This window comes from Myotis yumanensis, unplaced genomic scaffold (assembly GCF_028538775.1).
Source record: "Myotis yumanensis isolate MYYU_CA2020_CCGP unplaced genomic scaffold, mMyoYum1.0.hap1 SCAF_1, whole genome shotgun sequence".
In the NCBI taxonomy this organism is placed as follows: domain Eukaryota; kingdom Metazoa; phylum Chordata; class Mammalia; order Chiroptera; family Vespertilionidae; genus Myotis; species Myotis yumanensis.
Genome location: NW_027223752.1, coordinates 103,976,061 through 103,999,377, shown reverse-complemented (window position 1 = coordinate 103,999,377; position 23,317 = coordinate 103,976,061). Strand labels below are relative to the sequence as shown.

At 42.6% G+C, this 23,317-nt stretch overlaps 1 protein-coding gene across 6 annotated transcripts in view; it reads right to left on the bottom strand.

The window, feature by feature from the left end:
• The window catches only part of SVIL (supervillin), a 103,194-nt gene that overhangs the window by 27,845 nt on the left and 52,032 nt on the right, over positions 1–23,317 (bottom strand). For all 6 annotated transcript variants that reach the window (XM_070428737.1, XM_070428748.1, XM_070428766.1 and 3 more), the window contains 10 exons: positions 17,877–18,024; positions 14,319–14,408; positions 14,141–14,227; positions 12,644–12,821; positions 8,053–8,225; positions 5,978–6,133; positions 4,691–4,827; positions 3,940–4,087; positions 3,666–3,811; positions 1,728–1,903 (listed from right to left, as the gene is read on the bottom strand). In XM_070428737.1, the coding sequence (XP_070284838.1) occupies positions 1,728–1,903; positions 3,666–3,811; positions 3,940–4,087; positions 4,691–4,827; positions 5,978–6,133; positions 8,053–8,225; positions 12,644–12,821; positions 14,141–14,227; positions 14,319–14,408; positions 17,877–18,024 (1,439 nt within the window). The remainder of the gene's footprint in view (positions 1–1,727; positions 1,904–3,665; positions 3,812–3,939; positions 4,088–4,690; positions 4,828–5,977; positions 6,134–8,052; positions 8,226–12,643; positions 12,822–14,140; positions 14,228–14,318; positions 14,409–17,876; positions 18,025–23,317) is intronic.

Below are 23,317 nucleotides of genomic sequence, written 5' to 3'. Positions count from 1 at the left end.
ATTTCTCATCCTTCCAAGTCAACCATTGGTTGCGAATTATGACCAGGATGCATATGATGCCTCAGGCAGCGCTCACTGGGCCCTGCTGTGGCTCCTGTTTTGGACCAGACTATAGCTTCTGGCCCAAAGGCACATCACAGAGGCTGCCTGTCTCAAAGGAGACCAAAGCAGGGTGCAGATACTGCTGCTTCATTCTCCCAGGGGACTTAAGAAGCCAAATATCAGCAATGATGGAAAATGCAGGACTCTTTGGAAAGGCTGTGGTCTTCATCAGAAATGTCTGAATGGCTGTCTTTCATATAAATTTGACTCTGCAGACCTGCTAAGATGCCTAGAGGAAATGCACTCGATGTCAGTTTTAGAAACGTATCTTTTAAGTTGTGAGGTTGCACACATTCGAGAGGGAACAGGCCTCAGTGTGACAGTGGGAACAGGAGTGGGAGCAGGTGTGCTTGTCCCCATCTCTACGAAACACACTATCCAATTGTGCTAAGTCATGACACCTCAGTGGTTTCAGCCTCCTTGTTTCTTAAGAAGGGCTAGATGCTTAATCTTGGTACACCTTAAAATGTCTAGAAAGCTTTTAAGACATGCTGATACTGCACACAAATTGAAAACACATCTCTGGGGCTGGGGCTGACACATGCATTTTTTAGAAAAACTCCTCAGCTGATTCTGATCTGGCAGATGTTGAAAACCAGGGGGCTGAGTGCTCCCTCAGCTGCTTCCAGATCTGTAGGCATGTCACTGCTAAATAGGAATTGTCCATCATACGAATTTTATGCCCCAGCATTGTATTTTTCATTTATTATACTAAGTAAAAGATTCTTTTAGGCCTTTGCTTCTGTCTGTAAAACGCTATTTATTACAGTACTAACTTTAGGTTAAATGTGATTAAAAAGATTTGAAAACTTTTCACCTTATATCAACAGAATTTTTAATAGTTTCTATTTGATAATAATAAAATCAATAACTTGATTTTAAAAGAGAAAACTAGGTAGGAAAGTTGAAATTTGTATACTAGTTCAATGGAAACCATTAAAATGCAGTTGTGTGATACCTATGCACACCTATTTCTATGACACACACTTCTTTTTTTTCTAGTTGTTAAGAAAAAAACAAGCCCTTTGCATAAAGAATTATTTTTCTTATGATTACATTTCTTTGAGTTTGTGCATATTCTTAGGATTTGCCAAGTTACTTTAAAAAGTCCAGTATGCTGTAGAAAATAATATTACAATCATTATTTTAATTCCATATCATCCCCCTCCTTCTGAGAGAAGGCATAAATGTCACCTACTGCCAAATAAATGATAAACCCTGGAATTCAAGAGCCATGCCGGGAGAGTGTGAAGTTAGAAGGAAATGTATTGCTTTTGCACCTTCAGATCAATGGCTGAATTCCAGACCCTGGGAAGTTTTCAGATCAACATGTAATTTGTTTAAACAATTGCTATTCATCTGTCAATAGCACCTGGAATGCTGCAGGTGAAAATAATTTGTTCACTTCAAGACATGAAATATAACAAACATCTTCCAGAAGATATCTGTATTTCTGTATTACTTAGGCAAAAGCTAAAGAAATGTTCCTTTGTAAATATTCATGGTACTGCACAGCAGTCATTTGTGAAAACAAAAACCTATGAAGAGCAACAGTAGCCAACTGGGGTGAGAACTGAGGCCCCTGAGGGAATCTGCTCGCTCTACATGAGAGATCACAGGAGTACCTGGGAATAAGTGTATTGCATTCTCCAGGATCCAGTGGGTTAATGTCACAATTCTCATAGTCAAAGGTTCCATTCCATAAGTGCTTTGCAAGCTGAAATGCTATTTTCCGTTGTGCCAATGTAACTTCTTTTCCATGCCACACGTAAACTTCACTACCAAAATCAAACACCAGTACCTGGGAGAATGGCACAGAAGAATTTATTAACTTCAAGGATAAGCTCCAGTTGAATCAGGTTCCCTACTGACAGTGAATCAAATGGGTGATGATACACACCCAGGTGGAGCAATCAATACAAACACAAAAAGATAACAAGATCTACCAGCTGGAATTTCCAGCCAGCCTCTACCTGATGGGTAGGATTCTGTTTCATTGTCCTAAATGCCCAAGTTAATGTTCCCTCCTCTAAACTCTCAAACCACCCAAAACTTCTGATTTATCAGAGGTAAGGCCATCTTCCTATCATCCTTCCCTTTTCTCCCTTTCCTCCCTCCTTCCCTCCCTTTCTTCTTCTATTCATTCATCTGGTATATACAGGTTACTTCATATATTCCAGGCACAGAGATGACAGGTGTCATCTCTCCTCTATATAGTTCCAAGACCCCCAAGGGCAGAGACCATACCATACTTATATTTACAGCAGGGTTTACTCTTTGCTGAATGAATACATGAATGAGGTATTATCTCTTATTTTCAAGCCTATGGTTTGCTCTACTCTTTCTTCCTAGAATAACATCTCCCTTCATTTCCAATAATCCAAATTCTACTTAATTTTAAACAAGGCTCAATTTCACTTTCTCTTTAAAGTTATTCCTGATTATTTCTGTGACTGTTTCCCCCCCACCCCCATTTAAATGCCCATACAATCAATCTAGCTTCAGATTACAGTCTTTATAATACTCTTCTATTCAATAAAATTTTGAGTAGCACTTTTTCTCTCAACACTTAGATTACTTACTTAATGGACCTGGTAAAGTATGTATTTAATATTTAGGGGGTGAGAGAAAAAAAGGACATATAGAAAGAATATATACACACACACACACACACACACACACACACACACACACACGTGTCCCGGTGCACGGATTCATGCACATTGAAAGGAAATTAATTAGAAGAAATATTTTACTATTGCTATTCGCCCTTTCTCTATAATAGAAGTGTCAACCAAATTCACAATTGACAATGACAGATGGAAATACATGCGTGCAATTGGCGTCAGTGCGAGCTTTATATATATCACACATGCATGAGTCAACTTAGCCATATATATATATATATATATATATATAAATATATATAATTCTTGAAACTTAAGGACTGAAAAATATTTTATTTAATTTTTATACAAAAATCAAGAGATAGGGCATATATATACCCTATCTAATAATAGACAAACATGGTAATTGACCTTACCTTCGCTACGCCTCCCATTGGCTAATCAGCACGATATGCAAATTAACCACCAACAAAGATGGCAGCTAATTTGCATACGGCAGGCAGGGCGAGCCAGCGCGAGCCGCCATCCTGGCCCCTGTGTGCCGCCTAAGCCCTGCCCGGAGTCAGGACCCCTGTGTGCGGCCCTGCGCGCACCGGGGCTTGGCGGTGAGACTGGCCCGAGGAAGCCCTATTCTTGCAGGAATATTTCTGCAACGGGCTTCTAGTGTACACACACACACACACACACACACACACACACATATATATAGCTTAAAATAGAAAAAGCTTCAATAATTTATTGAACCTCCTCTGAACAATATTCTAAATTCTATATTAGTCATCAAGATGGAAGTAATGGTTGGAAATTACAAATGAATATCCTTTCAAAAGATGTTACCAATCCACAACGGTACTGACGATAGCTAGCATTTATGGGGCACTTGCTATCTATTTTATTGGGCAGCCCTGTGCAGACTGCTCTGCCCACTCCCTATACCTCTTTTGATTGCAGAAGGGAGCACTTTGGGATTTTCCCCCAGAAGTCGTCATCAGGAACAAGCTTGTCATCCACCAGACGGTAAGTGCAGTTTGTTTCTATTATGGCTGTTTCATACAGTTCGTCTTCCTTTGGGTCTCCAGCAGCTTTGGGATACGAACAATGAGAGGGTATTACATTAAATGCTGAAATGGGGCTGGTTTAGAAGGATGAAGTAGGGGAGAAGAAAGGATATTTAAGTTTTGTCATTCTCTGAAATACAGTAAACTCTTACATTGGTAACTGGTTTGGCCACCCAGAAGCTTCCAGAAATCTTTGGCTGCATGAGTGTGTGTATTAATTCCTTCTTCAATAGTTTGGATATAAGTAGCTCTACAACCAAGTTCCCTCTTTGTCTGAATTAAAGTTGCAAGTTCTGAGGCCTGAAAAAAGGGAGGAACACCATTATCTGGGTAGATAGTCTGTGGCTAGCTGGAGAGGCACACTCTGAAATCCAAGACCAGAAATGGTGTGTGTCTGAAGGAAAACCTGGTGTCCAGGAGCCCAAGGCACTGGTGGTTGAATATTTTCAACAAAATCAAGAAAATGTAACTAAACAATCAGCAGTATCAATTCTTTAGAGCTACAGTTCTTAATATTCAAATTCAATAGATCACATAAATTGGTAAAAACTACCTGTTCTCTCAACTTTCCCCCATGAGATCCTCATTCACTGGGTCTGGAGCAGGATTTCACAAGGACCTGGGATAAGCAACTTTGAAGTGATGTGCCAGTTCTTTTTTCACACAAGAATGAGAACAAAACCAGGACTTCAAACCTGGAGGGATAGGTAACAATCCCCCTAAATTACCACACGTGAACACCTAATGAAAGCTTGTTTGAGACACGTTCAGAACAATATCTCTTCTCACTCAAATGAAACTGGGCACTTGAGAAGTTTTGCAATCATCTGGCAACTGGTAGAAGATTCTGTCAGTGTATAAAGGAGATGCTCAACTAAGTTATTTTATTTTTCAGATACCAACCTTTGCCTTTTCTATGACATTTGCAAACTCTCCCACCCACAGGAAGCAGCAGTGGGGAGAGAGCAGGAGGAAGCAGTCCCCGCTGTTGAGTGACGAAGCTCGAGGTTCCACCAGTCTTGTCTGCACATGTCTTCTTCCTGAACACAAGGCAAAGAAACACCATCTCCCAGAAAGGAGAACTCTCCCAGCCACAGGAAGGACCAGAAAGTGCCCCATCTGAGCATCGCTTTCAATTTTAAAGAGTCTGGCCTATTTATACTAGTTCCCATGACTGGGAATGACAGAGGGGGATTCAGAATGACAGCATCATAGATTACGTTCCTTTTAGTGCCTTCCCAGATGCCACCATGTCCTCTGGACCACTGTCAGTGCCCTGTTACAGCACATATATGGGTTAGTTGGGGTTCCTTCCTTCAGGAAAGACAGCACCATGCTCCTTTCCCTTGTTCACTCATCTCCTAGTCCCCGCAGGTAAAAGTGTGCCTTTCATAGCTTCTGCTTCCTCCAGAGTTTTTGGCTGGGAATTCTTAGGGGCATCAGCCTAGAGGCAAGCACTGCCTTGTAGATCTTCCTACAGTCACCCTGACAGCATCATCTCCGGGTTATAACCAGAAATAGAGGCTGGTTATTGGAGCCTGTCACTGGGAAGGACAGTGGACATGCACAACATACAAGAGACCCTCCCAGACAGAGGAGATTTCAGCTATCCTCTCCTGGTGATTAATCTTGAGCAGCTGCCACTGGGACACAGCCAAATCTGCCCACACAGCCCAGAGCTAGGTCTCCCTTGCTATGGATAGAAAGGGTGATGAAGTGGAATCCGGGTCTACCTCACTTGCTCTGCTTCCTCTGTATTCCTTCTCCAAGGATGCACCTCTCTCCCTCTGCCCTGCATTGACTCTTATTTGCCTCAGGGAGGCAACTGTGTGGAGAGAACACTTGACAACTTTGGGGGTCTGGTAACTGCCTGACAGTGTGTGGCAGGGGCCATGGGGCAAAGGGGGCAGTTGCCCAAGCTGTTTCTTAAATGGGAGAGACCTAGGTTCAATGCTGCTCAACAGCTGCTGACCACAGGCACATTACTAACCCCCTAAGCCTCAGTGGTACGCCACCTCATGGATTTTATAAAGCTTACTTGAGAGGAGGAAGTTCAGCACCAGGCGCACAGCAGGTCCTCAAAAGCATGAGGTGAATTCCCTTCCCATGACAGGCAGTTAAGGGCAGTCAGGACCCCTGATGCTGCCTGACTGAAGCTCCAGCCCAGATGTAACTCCTGCTCTTACATACCTTTGATCTGCAACAGCATCAGCTTCTTGTAGGGCACTGCGCTGTTGTTAGAATTCTGTTCTGTTAGGTTGACGCTTCGCAGACTGACGCTGCTGAAGTTTTCTTTACTGGCTAAACCTGCCAGGGTGACTTCTGAGAAGTTGGAGTTGGAGGACACTGGACCGATTGAATAAAGAAACAAGGAAAGCAAGATGTTCAGGTGAAATGACAATGTTTACAATCAGAAATTATTCATAACCAGCTATCTTTTTCTTTTAAAGTTAATCCTAAGGGGGAGAACATACCCAAGTTTGATTAACTATGCAGAGCAATGCTTAACCCCTGTATTAAAAATTCAACACTGTATTGAAAGTATAAACTGCTGTTGACAAGTGTCATACCTCACCATGTAGAGATAAGCATTGAGTGACAATGTGGCACAGCTACTTTAGCATAAAATGAGGAGGTGGACTCATTTGTTGAAATTCCACTCAAAGCTGTTATAAATTCCTAACAATGTTGAGATGTTGAAAATGCATTCTCAAGGAAGACTGTTAGATGTCTTTCATCAAAAGCCTTTATTTTCTACCAAAAATAGAAAAGCAGGCATTGTATAAGGGATGGTTAATTTACAATATTTTTCTGGAGGCAAAGTGATAAATTACTGATCTCCTGAGGTCCTTTGCTTTCAACTTAAGATTGTAATAACAAGATGCTGAGTTTTCATGTGGACCAACAAACATATAGGTGCCAGTCACCACAAAGACATCCTTGGCATCCCATAAAGGTGGAAATAGAGGAAAGATATATAAGACTTGTTCCAATAAACCTTCATTTCTCCAACTCATTGTTTTAAAAAAATGTATATGCTGGAAAGGAATTCAGAAAAATTATTTTGCTAGGATTAGGTTCTAATACTGAAGAAATATAACACACCTTGAGAATTGATGTGGCACAGTGATTCTGAAATATACTTTCTGAGTAAACCAGTTATGTTGACAAGACTCAATCACTTTATTTACATACTATATTTCTAAGAAAAACTTTAGGAAATTGGTTTATGAGTGCTATAGGAAAATAAAAATTATATTCAAAATTGAAGAATATTCAAAACAGCACAATTATGTATGTCATTATCACTACCAAGGAAACCTCTGTTTCAAAACTATGAAACTCCACCTTACTGGGCAGGTAGAAGCAGGGCAGCACTGTCACCAATGAGGCACACAGCCTGGAGCCTACCTCCTCATGCTCCTGTCACTGCCCCTCTCTACTCCTCCCTACCCACCCAGCCCACATCCCATCAAAAACAATTTGCAGAGCACTGGTTTGTGCATTAATTAATAATATAAAAATCTAGGATTAGGCAAAGCAGTGATTTGGCACATTTTTCCTTGAGAGATCAAATGATTTCCTCTTGAATAAGATTAAGTGGAGAATTATTGTGTTTGGGCCCTACAGAGCTGACAATGGGGTGAATTACAAAGCCTAAAAACATCCTTTTCCTCCAATCTCTTGGAAAAATTGTAGCAAATAAGGGTAATTTGAATTTTCCAATTAACAGATGCTTAATGCTATAAGAATTTCTGTGAAAAGCCTTTACATTCTACACAGATTTTCTGCAGGTGTGCACGTGTGTGCACAATTTTACACATTTTTATTTAATGGGTGTCTTATGAGCACTATTATTGGCCGTTGCAAGGCAGAAAAAGGAGGATAAAAATCACCACATCACACCTTGGCCAGAATGCTCAGTGGTTAGAGCATCAGCCCACACACCTAAGGGTCTTGGGTTCAATTCCTGATAAAGGGCATGGACCTGGGTTTTAGGTTGAATCCCAGGTCCTGGCCAGGGCACATGCAGGAGGCAAGCAATCAATGTGTCTTTCTCACATCGATGTTTCTCTCTCTCTCTTCTTCTCCCCCACCCTTGTAATCTCTCTAAAAATCAATGGAAAAAATATCCTCAGGTGAGGATTAACAAAAAACTATATATTAAAAAATAAAACAAAATGTGCACCCTCAACTGTTAAAAATATGTCACCACATCACCAGTTCCCAAACACAGAAGCAGGTTGGTGGTTCCAAATACTCACTCTTTTCTACTTTCATCCGTTTTGACTCCATAAAGGCGACATTTAGTCTCTGCTCAGTATATTCCTGAAGGAGGTCTTCTCTTGCTGCCAGCATTTTCAGCGGGTTTTTGGAAGCCTGAACCCGGCGCTTGGGTCTAACTGCACGCTTGTGCTCGGCCACAGAAGATGTCAACCTGAGGAGCAAAGCAGAAATTTGGCCTCGGTCTATAATAACTAACTCCTGGCCTGTTGAGGTTCTCTGACCTGAAGCAATGGGCTCCACAGTTTTATTCTCTGATTTCATTATAAATCTTACAACTCTTCCTCCTGCCTGCCACTCTCCTGACATAAAGTCATAGAATCTTGGGGATGGAAGAGAGATTCAAGGAGAGAGTTATATAGTTTAAGAATTCAGACAATTCCCAATGCCCCCACTCACCCAACCCAGTGGGCTCTGCCTGAAAATCATTAGTCCCTAATGGGGCAGCTTATCCCACTCCTACATAGCTCTCAAGGGTAGGAAGTTCTTCCCCAACCCTATATACCCACAGACCCGTTCCATCTCTGCCCCTAGTAATAATACACATATCTACCTCTTCTGTTACTGGCAGGAATTTACATCCAGCCATTGCTTCTCCATTTTATTCTCTTTCCTCCAGACTAAACTTTCTTTTCACAAAATAATTTTTCAATTCCCTCACCAACTCTCTCATAAAGAGTCTCCTCACAACCCATTGCCCCCCTCCAAAAAATAACTACTACTTTAAAAAATAGATTGAAATAAAATAGGCTCACAAAACCAGCTATGACTGCTACACATTCACACAATTCTGGGGCAGAAGATCAGACACAGGGAGGTGGGTGGACCCAGTCACATGACTTCCCAACAGATTCCTGATGCTGCTCTCAACTTCCAACTGCATATGTGTCTGCAAGTCTTCTTTATATATATTATTGTGTGTGTGTGTGTGTGTGTGTGTGTGTGTGTGTATGGAAACATGCACATATATTTAAGTTATATATAATTATTTTTAAAAATTTAAACATTTGGGTTGGGAGAAGATTAAGAAATGGCTAAATAACCATGCATGCAAATACCCAAAATATTATTTAAATATGAAAAATGGCAAAATGTTAATTTTCTTAAGGTAGCAAATTAACTAAAAGAAGCATATTGAAACATGCAACAAATATATCAGGAGTAGCTTAAGGAAAAATTTATGATGACTACACAGACTTAAGGAAGAGACTGTCACTCTGATAAATTTGTAGGAAATAGATAAATGTGGCCAATAGCTGTGGGTTTACCCTGTCCAGGGTGTTTTCCCTGCTTCTGGTAAGAGCACCCTGACTCTCCTTTGGAGGACTCATATCTCTTTCCATCCCCTGACTCCAACCCTGGCTCAGGATGGGATCCAGAGACCAGCTCTGGCCAATCACTGTCTTGCATCTCCTTGGCCACAATGATTGCTTTAGGGATAGACTCACATCCAAGAAAATCAAGCCTGGAACTTCTGCTGGAACTACTGGGAAGAGAAGCTGCCTGTGCTGGAGTGGCCAAGAAAGAGCTGCCTTCGACCCCATGGTCACAGCCTAACTGAGAGTGAAGCAGCCCAGAGGAAAGCAGGCAAGAGAGAAACCACATTCTGAAGGAATCATAAACCATAATCGCTTTTCTTAGGTGGCTTAGTCATGTTCCTGTGTGAAGACAGGCCCTTGGACATCCTGAGAAAACTCTCAGATCTACGGATTTTATAAATTACTAGAGGCCCAGTGCATGACATTTGTTCACTGGGTGGCAGGCCCGGGGAGGGGGGGGGGGGAGGGGGGATGAGGTCCCTCAGCCCAGCCTGTGTTCTCTCACAGTCTGGGACCGCTTGGGGGATGTCCAATGGGTCTTTAGCGCTACTGTGGAGGCGAGAGAGACTCCTGCCACCGCCGCTGTGCTTGTCAGCTGTGAACCTGGCTTTTGGCTGAGCAGCGCTCCCCCTGTGGAAGTGCAATGACCACCAGGGGGCAGCTCCTGCATTGAGTGTCTGCCCCCCTGGTGGTCAGTGCTCGTCATAGTGACCGGTCATTCCACTGTTTGGTCAATTTGCATATTAGCCTTTTATTAAATAGGACTAGAGATCCAGTGCATGAAATTTGTGCATGGGGGGTGGGGGATGTTGTGTCCCTCAGCCCAGCCTGCACTCTCTCCAATCTGGGACCCCTTGAGGGTTGTCCAACTGCCCATTTAGGCCCGATCCCAGTGGGATTGGGCCTATACGGGCAGTTGGACATCCCTCTCACAATCCAGGACTGCTGGCTCCCAACTGCTCACCTGCCTGCCTGTCTGATTGCCCCTAACTGATTCTGCCTGCCAGCCTGATCAACCCTTAACCACTCCCCGGCCAGCATGATAGATGCCTAACTGCTCCCCTGCCAGCCCGATTGCTCCCTAACTGCTCTCCCCTGTGGCCTGGTCCCCCCAACTGCCCTCCCCTGCCAGCCTGGTCACCCCCAACTGCCCTCCCCTGGAGGCCTGATCGCTCCCAACAGCCCTCCCTTTCAGGTCTGGTTCCTCCCAACTGCCCTCCCCTGCTGGCCATCTTGTGCCGGCCATTTTGTGTCCACATGGGGGCAGCCATCTTTGACCACATGGGGGCGACCATCTTGTGTATTGGAGTGATGGTCAATTTGCATATTACTCTTTGATTCGATAGGATTATAGATTACTAGTAACATGCTTTATTGATTTTCTAATTAGTTGTATTAATTTGAGCCCATGAGATCCAAATATTCTTTAAAGTAATGAGTAAGAATGGTATCCTATATAATAAAAGAGAAACATGCAAATTAACCATCCCTCCCCTCCGCTCAAGCCATGCCCACAAGCCAATCAGGAGCGAGTATGCAAATTAACCCAACTAAGATGGCGGCAGCCACGGAGCTAGAGCGAACAGGAGGCTTGGGTTGCCCCTGGCGATGGAGGAAGCCAAGTTTCCCGCCTGCCCTGGCCAGCCCTCGGCTCCGCTCAAGGCTACAAAGTTTCAATTATAGAAGATAAATAAATCCCAGAAACAAGAAAAGAAAAGAAAAAAAGGAGAGTCTGGGAGCTTGGATCACTGCGGGGCGTGGCCAGCCTGAAAACGACCCTCAGCCCCTCACCCAGGCTGGCCCCACCCTCATGGGGTGAGGGTCCCCACTGGGGGGCTTGACCAGCCTGCAAACAGCCATCAGCCCCTCACCCAGGCTGGCCAGGCACCCCAGTGGGGACCTCCACCCTGATCCGGAACACCCTTCAGGGCAAACCAGCTGGCCCCCACCCATGCACCAGGCCGCTATCCTATATAATAAAAGGGTAATATGCAAACTGACCCTAACAGCAGAACGATTTGGAATGACTGGTCACTATGACACACACTGACCACCAGGGGGCAGGAGCTGTCCCCGGTGGTCAGTGCACTCCCACAGGGGGAGCTCTGCTCAGCCACAAGACAGGCAGACGGCTGCCAGCACAGCGGTGGTTGTGGGAGCCTCTCTCGCCTCCTCAGCAGTGCTAAGGATGTCCAACTGCAGCTTAAGCCTGCTCCCCGCTGGCAAGTGGACATCCCTCAAGGGCTCCCAGGCTGCCAGAGGGATGTCTGACTGCCAGCTTAGGCCCATTCCCCTGGGGAGTGGGCCTAAGCCAGCAGGTGGACATCCCCCAAGGGGTCCCAGCCTGCCAGAGGGCACAGGCCAGGCTGAGGCACCCCCGCGAGTGCACAAATTTTTGTGCACCGGGCCTCTAGCATCAAATAAAGGATGGTATAGAAATCTCTACAAAATGATGTTAGTCTAATAATATGGAGAACAATATTGGAGTATGTGAAAAATCCAGAGACATTTTAGGAACAGGACAAATATCTGTGGCACATGCCTGAATGTGCATCGGTTCTGGGCATGCATGTTTCATCTACCCACAGCACTATGTGTCTGGCTCAGAGAATACAGTAGGACCCCTCTCCCCCGATTCCATGGTTTCACTTTCCACAGTTTTAGTGACCAAGGGTCATCCACAGTATGAAAATATTAAATGGAAAATTCCAGTAATAAATAATTCATAAGTTTTACATTATGTGCCATTTTGAATAGCAGTGTAACACTTGTTGCCGTTCCGTTCCATCCTGTGACTCATCTACCTTGTAGGTGTTCCTGCCTATTAGTCACTTAGTAGCCACCTTGATTATCAGATCGACTGTCACATTATTACAGTGCTTGTGTTTAAGTCACCCTTATTTTACTTAATAATGGCCCCAAAGAACAGGAGTAGTGATGATGGTAATTCAGAGATGCCAGAGAGAAGCCATATAGTGCTTCCTTTAAGTGAAAAGGTATTTATATTTATGAAATACAGGGGGGAAAAATACTATATGAAGGATCTGGTATGATCTCCAGATTCAGGCATCTTAGAACATACCCTCTGTGAATAAAGGGGCGGGGGGAGGGGGGGGGACGACTACTACTGTATAATTTGTCTGTAATGAAGTTTTATCAGAGTGAGAGAGAAGAGCCCCATGGAAATCCTGGGTAGAGGCCGATGGAGGAGTCCATTCTCAGTAGGTGAAAGATGGAAATTTCAGTAACTTACTTGGGGGCATAAGGGTCGAAAATAACATCAAAATCTTCTTCCAGCTCTACAGGGCTCCTTGGCACGGTATCATCCATGCTGCGGTAAAATTTGGCAAAGGTTTCGTCATCGTCCAACTTCATCACTTCCTTAACAGATTTGCCCGTGACAGTGAGTACAGTTTCTTGCATCCCACCAACTATCAATAAACAAGCAAGTAAACAACATAAATTTGTGTAAAAACATTATTCCAACTGCACCTCACAATATCTTAACAATTATCCCCCGCCCCTCTCCATAGTGACAGCCATAATAGTGATATCCAGGGTCCTGTGGATGCCTCCTAGGCCTTCTTTGCTTTCTCATGGAAGGACTTCCAGTGCGAACAACGCTTGCATTATGATGTGTAGAAGACACAGGCTGTCCTTGCTGCACACAAGCCCCCTAAATTCCTTTTGCTACTCGAAGCAGAAGTAGCCTCAGTCTCTGTATGAGGGGTCAGAAAAATGTTTTTCTGCAAAGGGCCATGAAGTACACATTTTAGGCTTTACATGGGAGGCTATATGGCCTGTGTTATAACTACTCAACTCTGCTGTTGTAGTGCAACAGTGACTATAGGCAACACCTTAACAGTGGCCATGACTGTGTTCCAATAAAACTCAATTTACAAAAACAGGTGGTGAGTTGGATTAGACCCCTGGGCTAGATCACTGTTGAACTGGTTGCACTGCTTGCCTTGCCAGGTTAGTTATCCTATTACACTTTTATATTTCTGGTTTAAAGGGTTTTTTTGTGTGTGGGTGGGTGGTTTTTTTTTTTCTTTTGTATTATTTCCCACCTATTAGGGGTCAGTTTCAATGACAGGGACTCCCAAAGTATAATATTTGATAAGCTTCAAGTACTGGAAATTTTAATTAAGAGATAAGGGTATTACTACATTTTATTCTTTCATTTTGTATATTCCATTGACTTTTGTACTGAAATGTTTATTTCAACATAATTATTTACCAAAATTTCCTTTTAGAAATTATTTGCGATTATAAGATATATCAGCTGCTACCTTACTGGAAATTAACATATACAATTTAAGGTTAATCAGGCCCAAGATCATGTTGACTTTGTATAAGTAGAATAATCTGCTCTCAGGGTTAAAAGCAAAATTAAATCATGATTCTGATGGGATGACACCCCCAAGATTTAGATTTTAATAAGAAATGTTATTGGGGATCCCCAATTTAGTACATTATCAAATGGATCAGAGCTTGGTAATACAATCCGGCTTGATTAGTAACTTAATGTTTAAAAAGATAACAGCAAAGATAATGCTTACAGAATAAATCGGTCCAGTCATATAGAAAGAAGACAATTTAACTGAGGAGAAAGCCATCACAATTGGGATGTAGAGGTTTTGAGAGAGGAGCAGGTTCTTTTATGTTTCCTTAGCTACTCACTGAAATACGAATCGCAGTGTGCTACAGGTATATAAACCAAAGCTTCCCTCTGGCTTCTGGCATGTACCTTTGTTATTCAGCCTTCTCAGAAAGCTTTCCAGCCTGTCCAACTTCAGGTCCGATTCTAACTGCATGTCTGGTCTGGCTTCAATATCTAGGCAAGTAGAAACCATCAATGAGAGAGATCCACTGAGGACTCTTCTGATCACAGAGCCCCTGGCATATCGGGTACCTTGGTGACTTACCTTCCAGGGGTTTGGAAATGGGTGTTGTGCCCCTTGTTTTACTGCAAATAGGGGACGTTACTGGCGTTATGGCAGTGGGTGATGCCAAACCTGCAGAACAAACAAGGAGCTATTTAGTACCTCAGGGTCATTCCTGGAAATTCCCCTAACCCTGGTGGACCTCTCTTATCTCCAATGTACATTTTACAATTTATAGAATTTATACACAAACATGCATGTGCACATACAAGTACATTTGGCAGGTACCATGACTGTGTAGGACAACTGCACATGTAGATAGAATCTGATAGTTTCTAAGGACTTTAGTAGCTGATAAGCTGCCATTCCAAAAGGAATAATGAGGATGTGGGGAAACATGGCTGTAACACATAAGTGGGATAAGAAGGTACAACAGTCTATCAGAATATACTTGAATAAATGGAGTGTGAGCTCTGAAGGCCCTTAGTGGTGGTGCGCATAGTTGAGGAGGAAGTCTATTTGCACCATCTCCCACGGAGGAAGAGGAGAAGGGGTTGTGTCGCACTGACTGGCAGTGGCTGCCAGCACGAGTTTCCTTCCAGGCTGAGGTGAGGTAGGGACAGTCTAGCCTTTGGAGCATCACTCAGAGGAGTGTGGCTTTACTGAGCAATAACTGAAGAGTGCTAACCCTGTAGAAGAAAAGACAGAAGAGTACACAGTGAAAGTGATTTGTGATCTTTGGAAGGGCATATCCATCTCTGGTGTGGCTGGGAACCCATGATATGCTTTCTCATATATTTATCACGAAGCAGGGTGGGGAATCTTTAAAGGGAGAAATGGTCAGGGACACATGAAAGGGAAAGAAAGGAATTCCAGCATAAAAAAGGTATCTTGTCAGAACAAGAAATTTTGATAAAAACAAAAATCAACATCCCTTCTCACACCCAACTTAAATAGAAGGATTTGGAAAGGAAAATAATTAGTATATTTACAAAGGAAAAAATGAGGTGTTAATGTTGTTTGTATAAATGTGAAATCCTTAGATAACATTGCCACTTTAAGCATCCCTCAAAGCACATCTGAAGAAGATGAGTCACTATCACCTACAAGGAAAAATAAATTAATGAATTGCTCTGCTCCTTCCTCCTATGAGCTAGAGAAAGATGTATTGCAGCATTAAAATTTTAAGGCAAAATACTGAAATCTAGTTTAAAACTTAAGTTTTAGGTGCTATTCTAGAAGTCCTTAAGACATACATATATTTGCTTGATGATGTCAACTTTTCAAATTTGATTTCATTTACCAGACCTGCAAAGGGTTTCCATCAGTGAGAAAATAAATTTTTCTTGAAAGATAATAAAGATAGGTGAAATTTGGTATCACAGGCTGGAGCAGTAAATCATTACCTACTAAAAGGATGCAAAAGAGATATGGAAAGGTTCATTAGCACGGAGGTCATTAACTCTAAAGTTAAAAACAGGCAACCAGGAAACCTGACCCTCTGTACTGCCAGGGCGCCCCCTGCTGCCCATTCAGGCAGCAGCATGCAGGAGAGCTCTTGGATGTGGGCCACCTCTTTCCCAGCTAGATATAAGTATTTTTCTGCAATGTGAGAGGGCAAATAGATTTAAATTACACACTAAAACAAAGCACTCCCCATACCTCTTTTCAATGACTTCTACTTGCAAAAACCATTACCCACTCTCTTCAGGAACATTTTCATATCCCTCTTGTTCAAAGGCATACTTTGAGTAGTTTTCTTCCAGGAGAATACTAGAATATCACAGAAAGCTTTTGGAGTGCTAATTGTTACAGACACTCTAGGAGTATCAAAAAGGGGAAAAGTCCTAATGAGGCTAGAGAACAGTAGAGTTTCCTGGCCTGAGAGAATGAAAATGAGAGTACAGTGTGCCTCTTGGCAATTCACTGATACGCAGTAACTCATATGTGCCATTGTAACTAGATGAAATGGGATGTCTCAATGACTGTAGTGTAGGGGGTTATTTTATTCTATAGTGAGTATAAACTGGATGCCATATTATGGCAAATAAAAAACAGCTGATAACGCAAGTGAACCATATAACCAGTAGGTGGTAACAAATATTAGAAAAATAGGGTACAGTGTTTTGCATTAGGCTAAAAGTGTAAGAAAATTATTTCCTGAGCCAACAACATAGCACCTGTTAAATAAAGATCTCTGATTTAGTCAAGAAAATGTGAATGCAAACTCGTCCACTGAGATAGGAACTTCTTGGATCTTGCTCTCCGAGCCCCGTAAGAGCAAATATCCTTCATCTCACAGTGCTGTGGACTAGAGCAGCAGGGTTTGGTAGTAAGTGGCCTACTTACAAATAAATGTGATTTTTAAGATGAAAGAAAAATAAAGTCATCAGGATAAAAGTCCAGGCTAGATCTGAGCTCTGGTTCAAGTTCTCAGCTTGAATTCTTCTTGATCAATGTGGGTCTTAAGGAGCTGCTTTTGATAGTACAGGATGGGGCTCATATTAAAGTAGTTTAACATGATTACACTCTTCTGTGATTTGGTGAAAATACTCAAATGCTATCTCATTTTGTGAGAGTAAATTATCTGCTATTATCTTTTGACAATTCCAAGATTAGTTAAGAATTTGTTAGCGAGGATTATTCCACCAAGATTTGAGTTAATCACAATTCAAGGGTTTTCCCTCCCTCTCTTCCATCTGCAAAGATTTATTATGAGACTACAGTGAGTTAGGCACTATTTTTGAGTGAAAATCATGAAAGATTTTGAGAAAAGGGAAAGATAAACCTAGAAGAGCTAATGACAACATAAATGAACTCTAAGTGAATGTGAAAATCTTTATCACTAATTTAGAAAATTTGTTTTTAAACAATAACCCAGAAAATAAAGGCATACGCAATAAGAGACAAAGGGATCCAAATTTTAAACATTTCCTACAAGATATGGAGGCTTAAAGCTCTCTGGTGACTTTACTAACCATGTGACTCCTCAATTTCATAAATCTTTGTGTACAGGTTTCAAATTAGTTCCAAGAGCTCAGATGCAGATAAATGACTGTCTGCAGGAAATCCCACTCCTTGAATTGGGTATATATTTTAAACATCTATTAAAACATACTTGGAAATACAGCTTTGTAAGCCAGAGAACCCAGCTTTATGGAAAGGGACCTAGGAATTACCCTACAAGGGAGAAGAGGGAAACTCCTTCTTCATTGAGAAAGGCTAATTTGGGTTAACTGATTGCCAGATGGCAAAAAAATGGAAATAATTTGAAAGCAATTATGGGAAAGAACTAAGATTTGTTAGCAGACTTGCAATTGCTTTTGAAACCTGTGCTCAATTCCCAAATGGCTAAGTTTTGAAATTGAATTATGCCTTTTACATTGAAGATGATGCTATGTATAAAAAGGTTTCAGTAGAAATATCTAAAAAAAACCAACCCCAAAACCATTTACAGAACATCTGTTGAGATTAAAAACTAAAATATACCATGGTACGATTGTTTTCATTGAGCTGTCACGGGACCTCCTCCCCTCCATAGGTAATGGAGCATGTATGCACACATGTACACGTGTACAACAAGCACATTCGCATACTGACCTTTCTTCACCATTCTCCCAGCCACGGTAAACTGGGTGGAGTCGTTAGCTGCCCCTTTGCCTTTTGTCTTCCAAGCTTCCTCTCTCACAGTGATGAGGTGCTTCCTCTCTTCGATAGTCATTTGGCTCTCTCGACTTTCTGTGACCTGCTGAGTTTAACATGTACAAACGAGAAAACAGAAGAGGGAAATGAGAGAGAGGTGAATTTTAGCCTGTAGCATTTCGTGAGCTGAAAAGCAGGCAAACAAAGAGGATACAACACTGTCCGAAACTGGCCGTAGCTGTTCTGAAGTAGGTTTGCCTTCCTTACTTACAGCTTGGATCAGAGATCACCATCAGCAATACTGAAACTTTAAATCAAAACTTAGTTGTTGTTTTTTTAACCCTTTGTCTGAAAAATTGGAACACCAGAACGATACTTTGTAAAAACAAACAAAAATAGAGACAGCCTTCATGCCAGGACCTTTACAGGGTTTTTAAATTTGTCTGTTTTACCTACCTGGTTAAACTCAGGTGATGAGATTATTTTATTCATATACATTATGTGTGTATATGAATATATATATGTGTGTGTTTGTATATATGCATATATATATATGTATTACACATATTAGCATATGTATCACAAAGAACACTATCAGTCTAGAAGATCTTACCAATTAAGTACACAGGAACATGGTCAATTATAAAGCAGGAAAAGCTGATCAGGAGTAAGGTGTGCTATAAGGTTTTCTGGAACTTGACAGGCTTTTTTCTAGAGCATCTATGTTACATGGGAGTTAGGCAATCAGGGCCTAACTTGTAGGTCATAATATATCTGACAATGAGGATGAACTGTGCTACAGATATAACATATATATAATAAAATTTTCATGTAAAAAATGCTTTTTATAAACTTCTAATTGGAGTTCTGGAGATTCCTGCCTCTTCACTTTCTAAGCCATTGGTGACACTCATTTGGCCCAAGGGGAAAGCTGAGGGGACTGAGAGAGCAGGGCAAGAGGGAGAGCTCAGGCTGCTGGGGCTGAGGTCAGAGGATGAAGAGCAGGAAGGAGGCAGAGGACCGGGCTCAAGGCACCCAGGCCCAGAGAGAAGGGGTGTGGCCCTGAGAAAGAGTGGGTGATGGTAGTAGGGTGGTCCGGGCAGGAGCCTTCCAATGTCGGCAGGACAGAGCTTCACTCTAAGCCCCTCTCTGTGAGGGCATGGGCCAGGGCCTGAAGCGAGGGAGAGGGCAGGAGCCCTGGGGGCCAGTGTGGAGGAGGAGAGCCCCCCCAGACAGGAGCCTCTGGGCTGTCCCCCGAGGCCATCCAGGAGGGTCTCTAAAGATGTCGGTGGCCAACCTCCCGGGTTTGTGCTTTTTGCTTTCACCCCAGGATCTTCTCAGACGGAGGAATGCCATTTCCGCTAAGGCATTTGGCAGTTTCCCCAGCTCCTCTTCTCTCATAAGGACTTTTCCTTTGAATAACATGAATCAAAGTGAGGGTCAGGCCTCCAATGACACAGTGTGAGTGCCAGGAGCCCTGAGGGGAAATACATCTGGGGCCACTAATTCTTCCTCAACTCCATCCAAGTGGCAAATCAGCTTCCCTTAACTGACCAACAGGGCATAACTCCCAGATTTGTTGGGGTGGTGGGCGGGGGCGGGGGGGGGGGGGCCTTCTTAAAGCCCTGGGACAACGGAGGCAGTGCAGGAAACAGGTCTTTCCCGCATTTCCAGCAGCATAAAACCATGCCTGCGCTGACACCAGCTGGCTTAAGCCACGAATATGGACTTCGCCATCATCTCGTTTAGGAGTCTTCCTTTTACAGACTTCTTCCACAGAGCAATCATAGCCAGAACTGGTTCTAAGATCTTTGGTCACTTAAATTAGGTTAAAAACCTTTTAATAAAGAGACAGGGCAACAAAATACAATGCATGATCCTGGCTTGAATCCTAAATAGGGTGTGGGTGGGGGTAAAAGGGAAGTCATTAGGGAGAAATTGACAAAATTGAAATATGAACCATGGATTAAACATTCTATCAATGTGATATTTCCTCATCTTGATGACTGTATTATAGTTATGGAAGTGTGCCATAGACTGAATGTCTGTGCTTCCCCCTCCTCCCCATATTCACTGGCTGAAAGCTAATCCCTAATGTGATGGTATTGGGTGGTGATATCTATATATATAAAAGGCTAATGTGCTAAGTGTCCTTCCGCCTGTCCAACTGGTCGCTATGATGAGCACTGACCCCCAGGGGGCAGACGCTCAACTCAGGAGCTGCTGAGCTGCAGTAACTTGGCAGCAGCGGTTCTCGGGTGATGCACCCTGAAACGAGAGGAGGGAGCCCGATTCCTCATGGCCTTGTGATTCCACCTTTGACCATGGGTTATGTTGTTGCTGGGGCACTGTAGGCCCTGAATCTGGTTTACTGCACACTTGCGTTTGTGTTCCAACCCTGTACAATAGCAACTTTGCAGAGTGCCCTCTCATACTCCAGGACCCCTCTGGGGATGTCAGAGAGCCGGTTTTGGTCCAATCCCTGCAGGCCAGGTCAAGGGACCCCACTACCGGAGGGACCCTGCTCACTCCATAGACACCCTTCGATCTACGGCACCACCCCAGGTGTGCCACCAGGAAGGGACCAAGGGAGGTTGGCTACAGGGCGTGTCTGGCCCGTCTTGCCCAGTTCTGCCCCGCAGGCCACTTTCTAATTAATTTCCTTTCAATGTGCATGAATCCGTGCACTGGGCCATTAGTAAATATATAAGGGGAAAGCAGCCAGCCAGCACTGGGGTGGGGGATGGAGAGAGGAAGGGTGAGAGGAGTTGGGAAGGGAGCAAATGTTAACATATCAATCTGGTAAAAGCCCTAGCTGGTTTGGCTCAGTGGATAGAGCATCAGCCTGTGGACTGAAGGGTCCTGGGTTCAATTCCAGCCAAGGGCACATACCCGGGATGCGGGTTTGATCCCCAGTAGGGGGAGTGCAGGAGGCAGCCGATCAATGATTCTCTCTCATTGATGTTTCTCTCTTTCTCATTCCCCTTTCCTCTTTGAAGTCAATAAAGAAATATATTTTTAAAATAAATAAATAAATAAATCCATACATCCATCCATCCATCCATACATACATACATAAAAATAAACCTGGTAAAAGATATGAGAATACCCTGTCTCTATGATGACTTTTTTATAAGTTTTAAATTTTATCAAAATAGAGTTATCAAAAATGTTTAAAATCTTTTTTTTTTAACTTTCCCACTTGTAATTGTCAAAATGACCCTAATTCCAAGTAACTCTGTGAATCACATACCCTTCTTAAATAAACTATGAGGTTCACTTGCCAGGAGGATTTCATGAAAATTCATAAAAGAAAATTAATTTTCTTTGAATATGAAGTCCCAGGAGTGAATTTTAATCAAATCAGTATAGCACTTGACTTAAATATTTTGGGAAAAAAAACATATAATGTGCCAAGGTTTGCTTGTCCAAGGATCCAGACATCACTGCTCTGTAGTGAACTCAGTAGCCTCTCCAAGGTCCTGGGTGTGGTAGTGGGGTATGGTTAATGACTCAGAAAATTGGTATCCCCAAGTCAGCAATTCCATTCCCCAAAGCACTGGGATTCCCCTGGAGCTCCTTTGAGAATGTGACACATAGGAGCCTTGAAATGATACAGCTGTTTCATCTGTGTTAAGAAGGCATATTTTTTTATTCCCCTCTAAATGATAACATTAAACGTAAAAGGTTTTGTTTCTCTAGAAGTTTCACCTTAATTCTGCTACTTAGTGGGGTTGGTTTAGGGCCCACTAATTCCTGCTATCTCACTCTACATGACTCTCCAATGAAATAAGAAAAATATCCTATATAATAAAAGCCCAGCGACCGAATGGCAGAATGACCAGAACGACTGGTCGACCAGTTGCTATGATGCGCACTGACCACCAGGGGGCAGGGGCTGCCCCCTGGTGGTCAGTTTGCTCCCACAGGGGGAGCATCACTCAGCCAGAAGCCAGGCTCACGGCTGGAGAGTGGAGTGGCAGTGGCAGGAGCCTCTCCAGCCTCCCTGGCAGGCGGACATCCCCTGAGGGGTCCCGGACTGCGAGAGGGTGCAGGCCGGGCTGAGGGACCCCCCCCATCCCCAGTGCACGAACGTTGTGCACTGGGCCTCTAATAGCTTATATAGTCACTGGAGAATCTAATAAAGAAATTGTTCCAAGTTGCTATTAAATTATAGAACTCAAAATGTGAAAACAAATAAGATGGACATCTCTGTCCATTTACTTTTCTTTTTTTAGCTTAAGACTTCATTATTGTACTGTTTTAACTTTCTAAGTTTTTCTTCCCCACTTAGAGAAGGACATAATACATATTGCAGTAAATATTGGGTCATTTTTCCAGGTTTATCCAGGTTTAGTCAATGACATTTAGGATTGCCAGGAATAGTAAGAGAGAGTTGTCAGAATATGAATAGAAGCCCTACCCAACCTGTGCTTCACTTGTTCCAACAGATTCCATGAACGAGGTGTGCAGAGATGGAGATGGAGAGGGGAGGAAACGTGTGTGTGTTTAAAAGTCAGTGAAACAATTGAGAAGAGAAGATATTCTTAGGGATGGCCAGGGACCTAGCAGAAGACAGCTTGAAACTGTGCAAAGGGTCGAACAGCAAAAATGTTTTCAGGCTACCACACTGTTACTGATGGGTATGCCTCTACATACCTACAGTTGACTCTTGAACATCATGGGTTTGAACTGCATGGGTCCATTTACATGTGATTTTTTTTTTTCAATAAATACTGTAAATGTAGTTTCTCTTCCTTCTGATTTTTCTTAATAACATTTTCTTTTCCCTTGGTGTACTTTATGGTAAGAATACACATAACATACAAAATATGTTAAATGAGTTGAATTTTATCTATAAGGTTTCTGGTCAGCAGTAGGCTACTAGTAGTCAAAAGTTATGTATGGATTTTCAACTGTGTGGGTGGGAGGTCTGTACTCCTAACTGCTGCATTGATCTAGAGTCAACTGTACTAAGAAATTATAGTGCAACTCTCACTACATGTTTCTGACACAGTGAGCTAATACAAGGGAGAGTGGAACTAACCTGTATTATAGGATTAGTGCAATCTTAAGAATAGATTCTCCCATAACTGGAGAGCTTTATGGGTGGAAAATATTGTGATGTGGCTTTAAAATTTTTTATCTTATTCACATCTACTTAAACTAAATTATAGAAATGATCCAAGAACATGTTAAGTAACAGAAATAAGGTAAAGTGACAAAAGTACTTCTCAGTTTTCAAAAATGCTATTACCACTTAGAATTCTGTGCACTATTAAAAAAATTAGCTTTCTCCCTGTCTTAAGTGATTTTCAACCAAAATGAGGGCATGCAGCCTCAAGCAGTCAGAACAAAACATGAAAAAGATCTCAACTACGTGTAGACCTCAAAGTAAC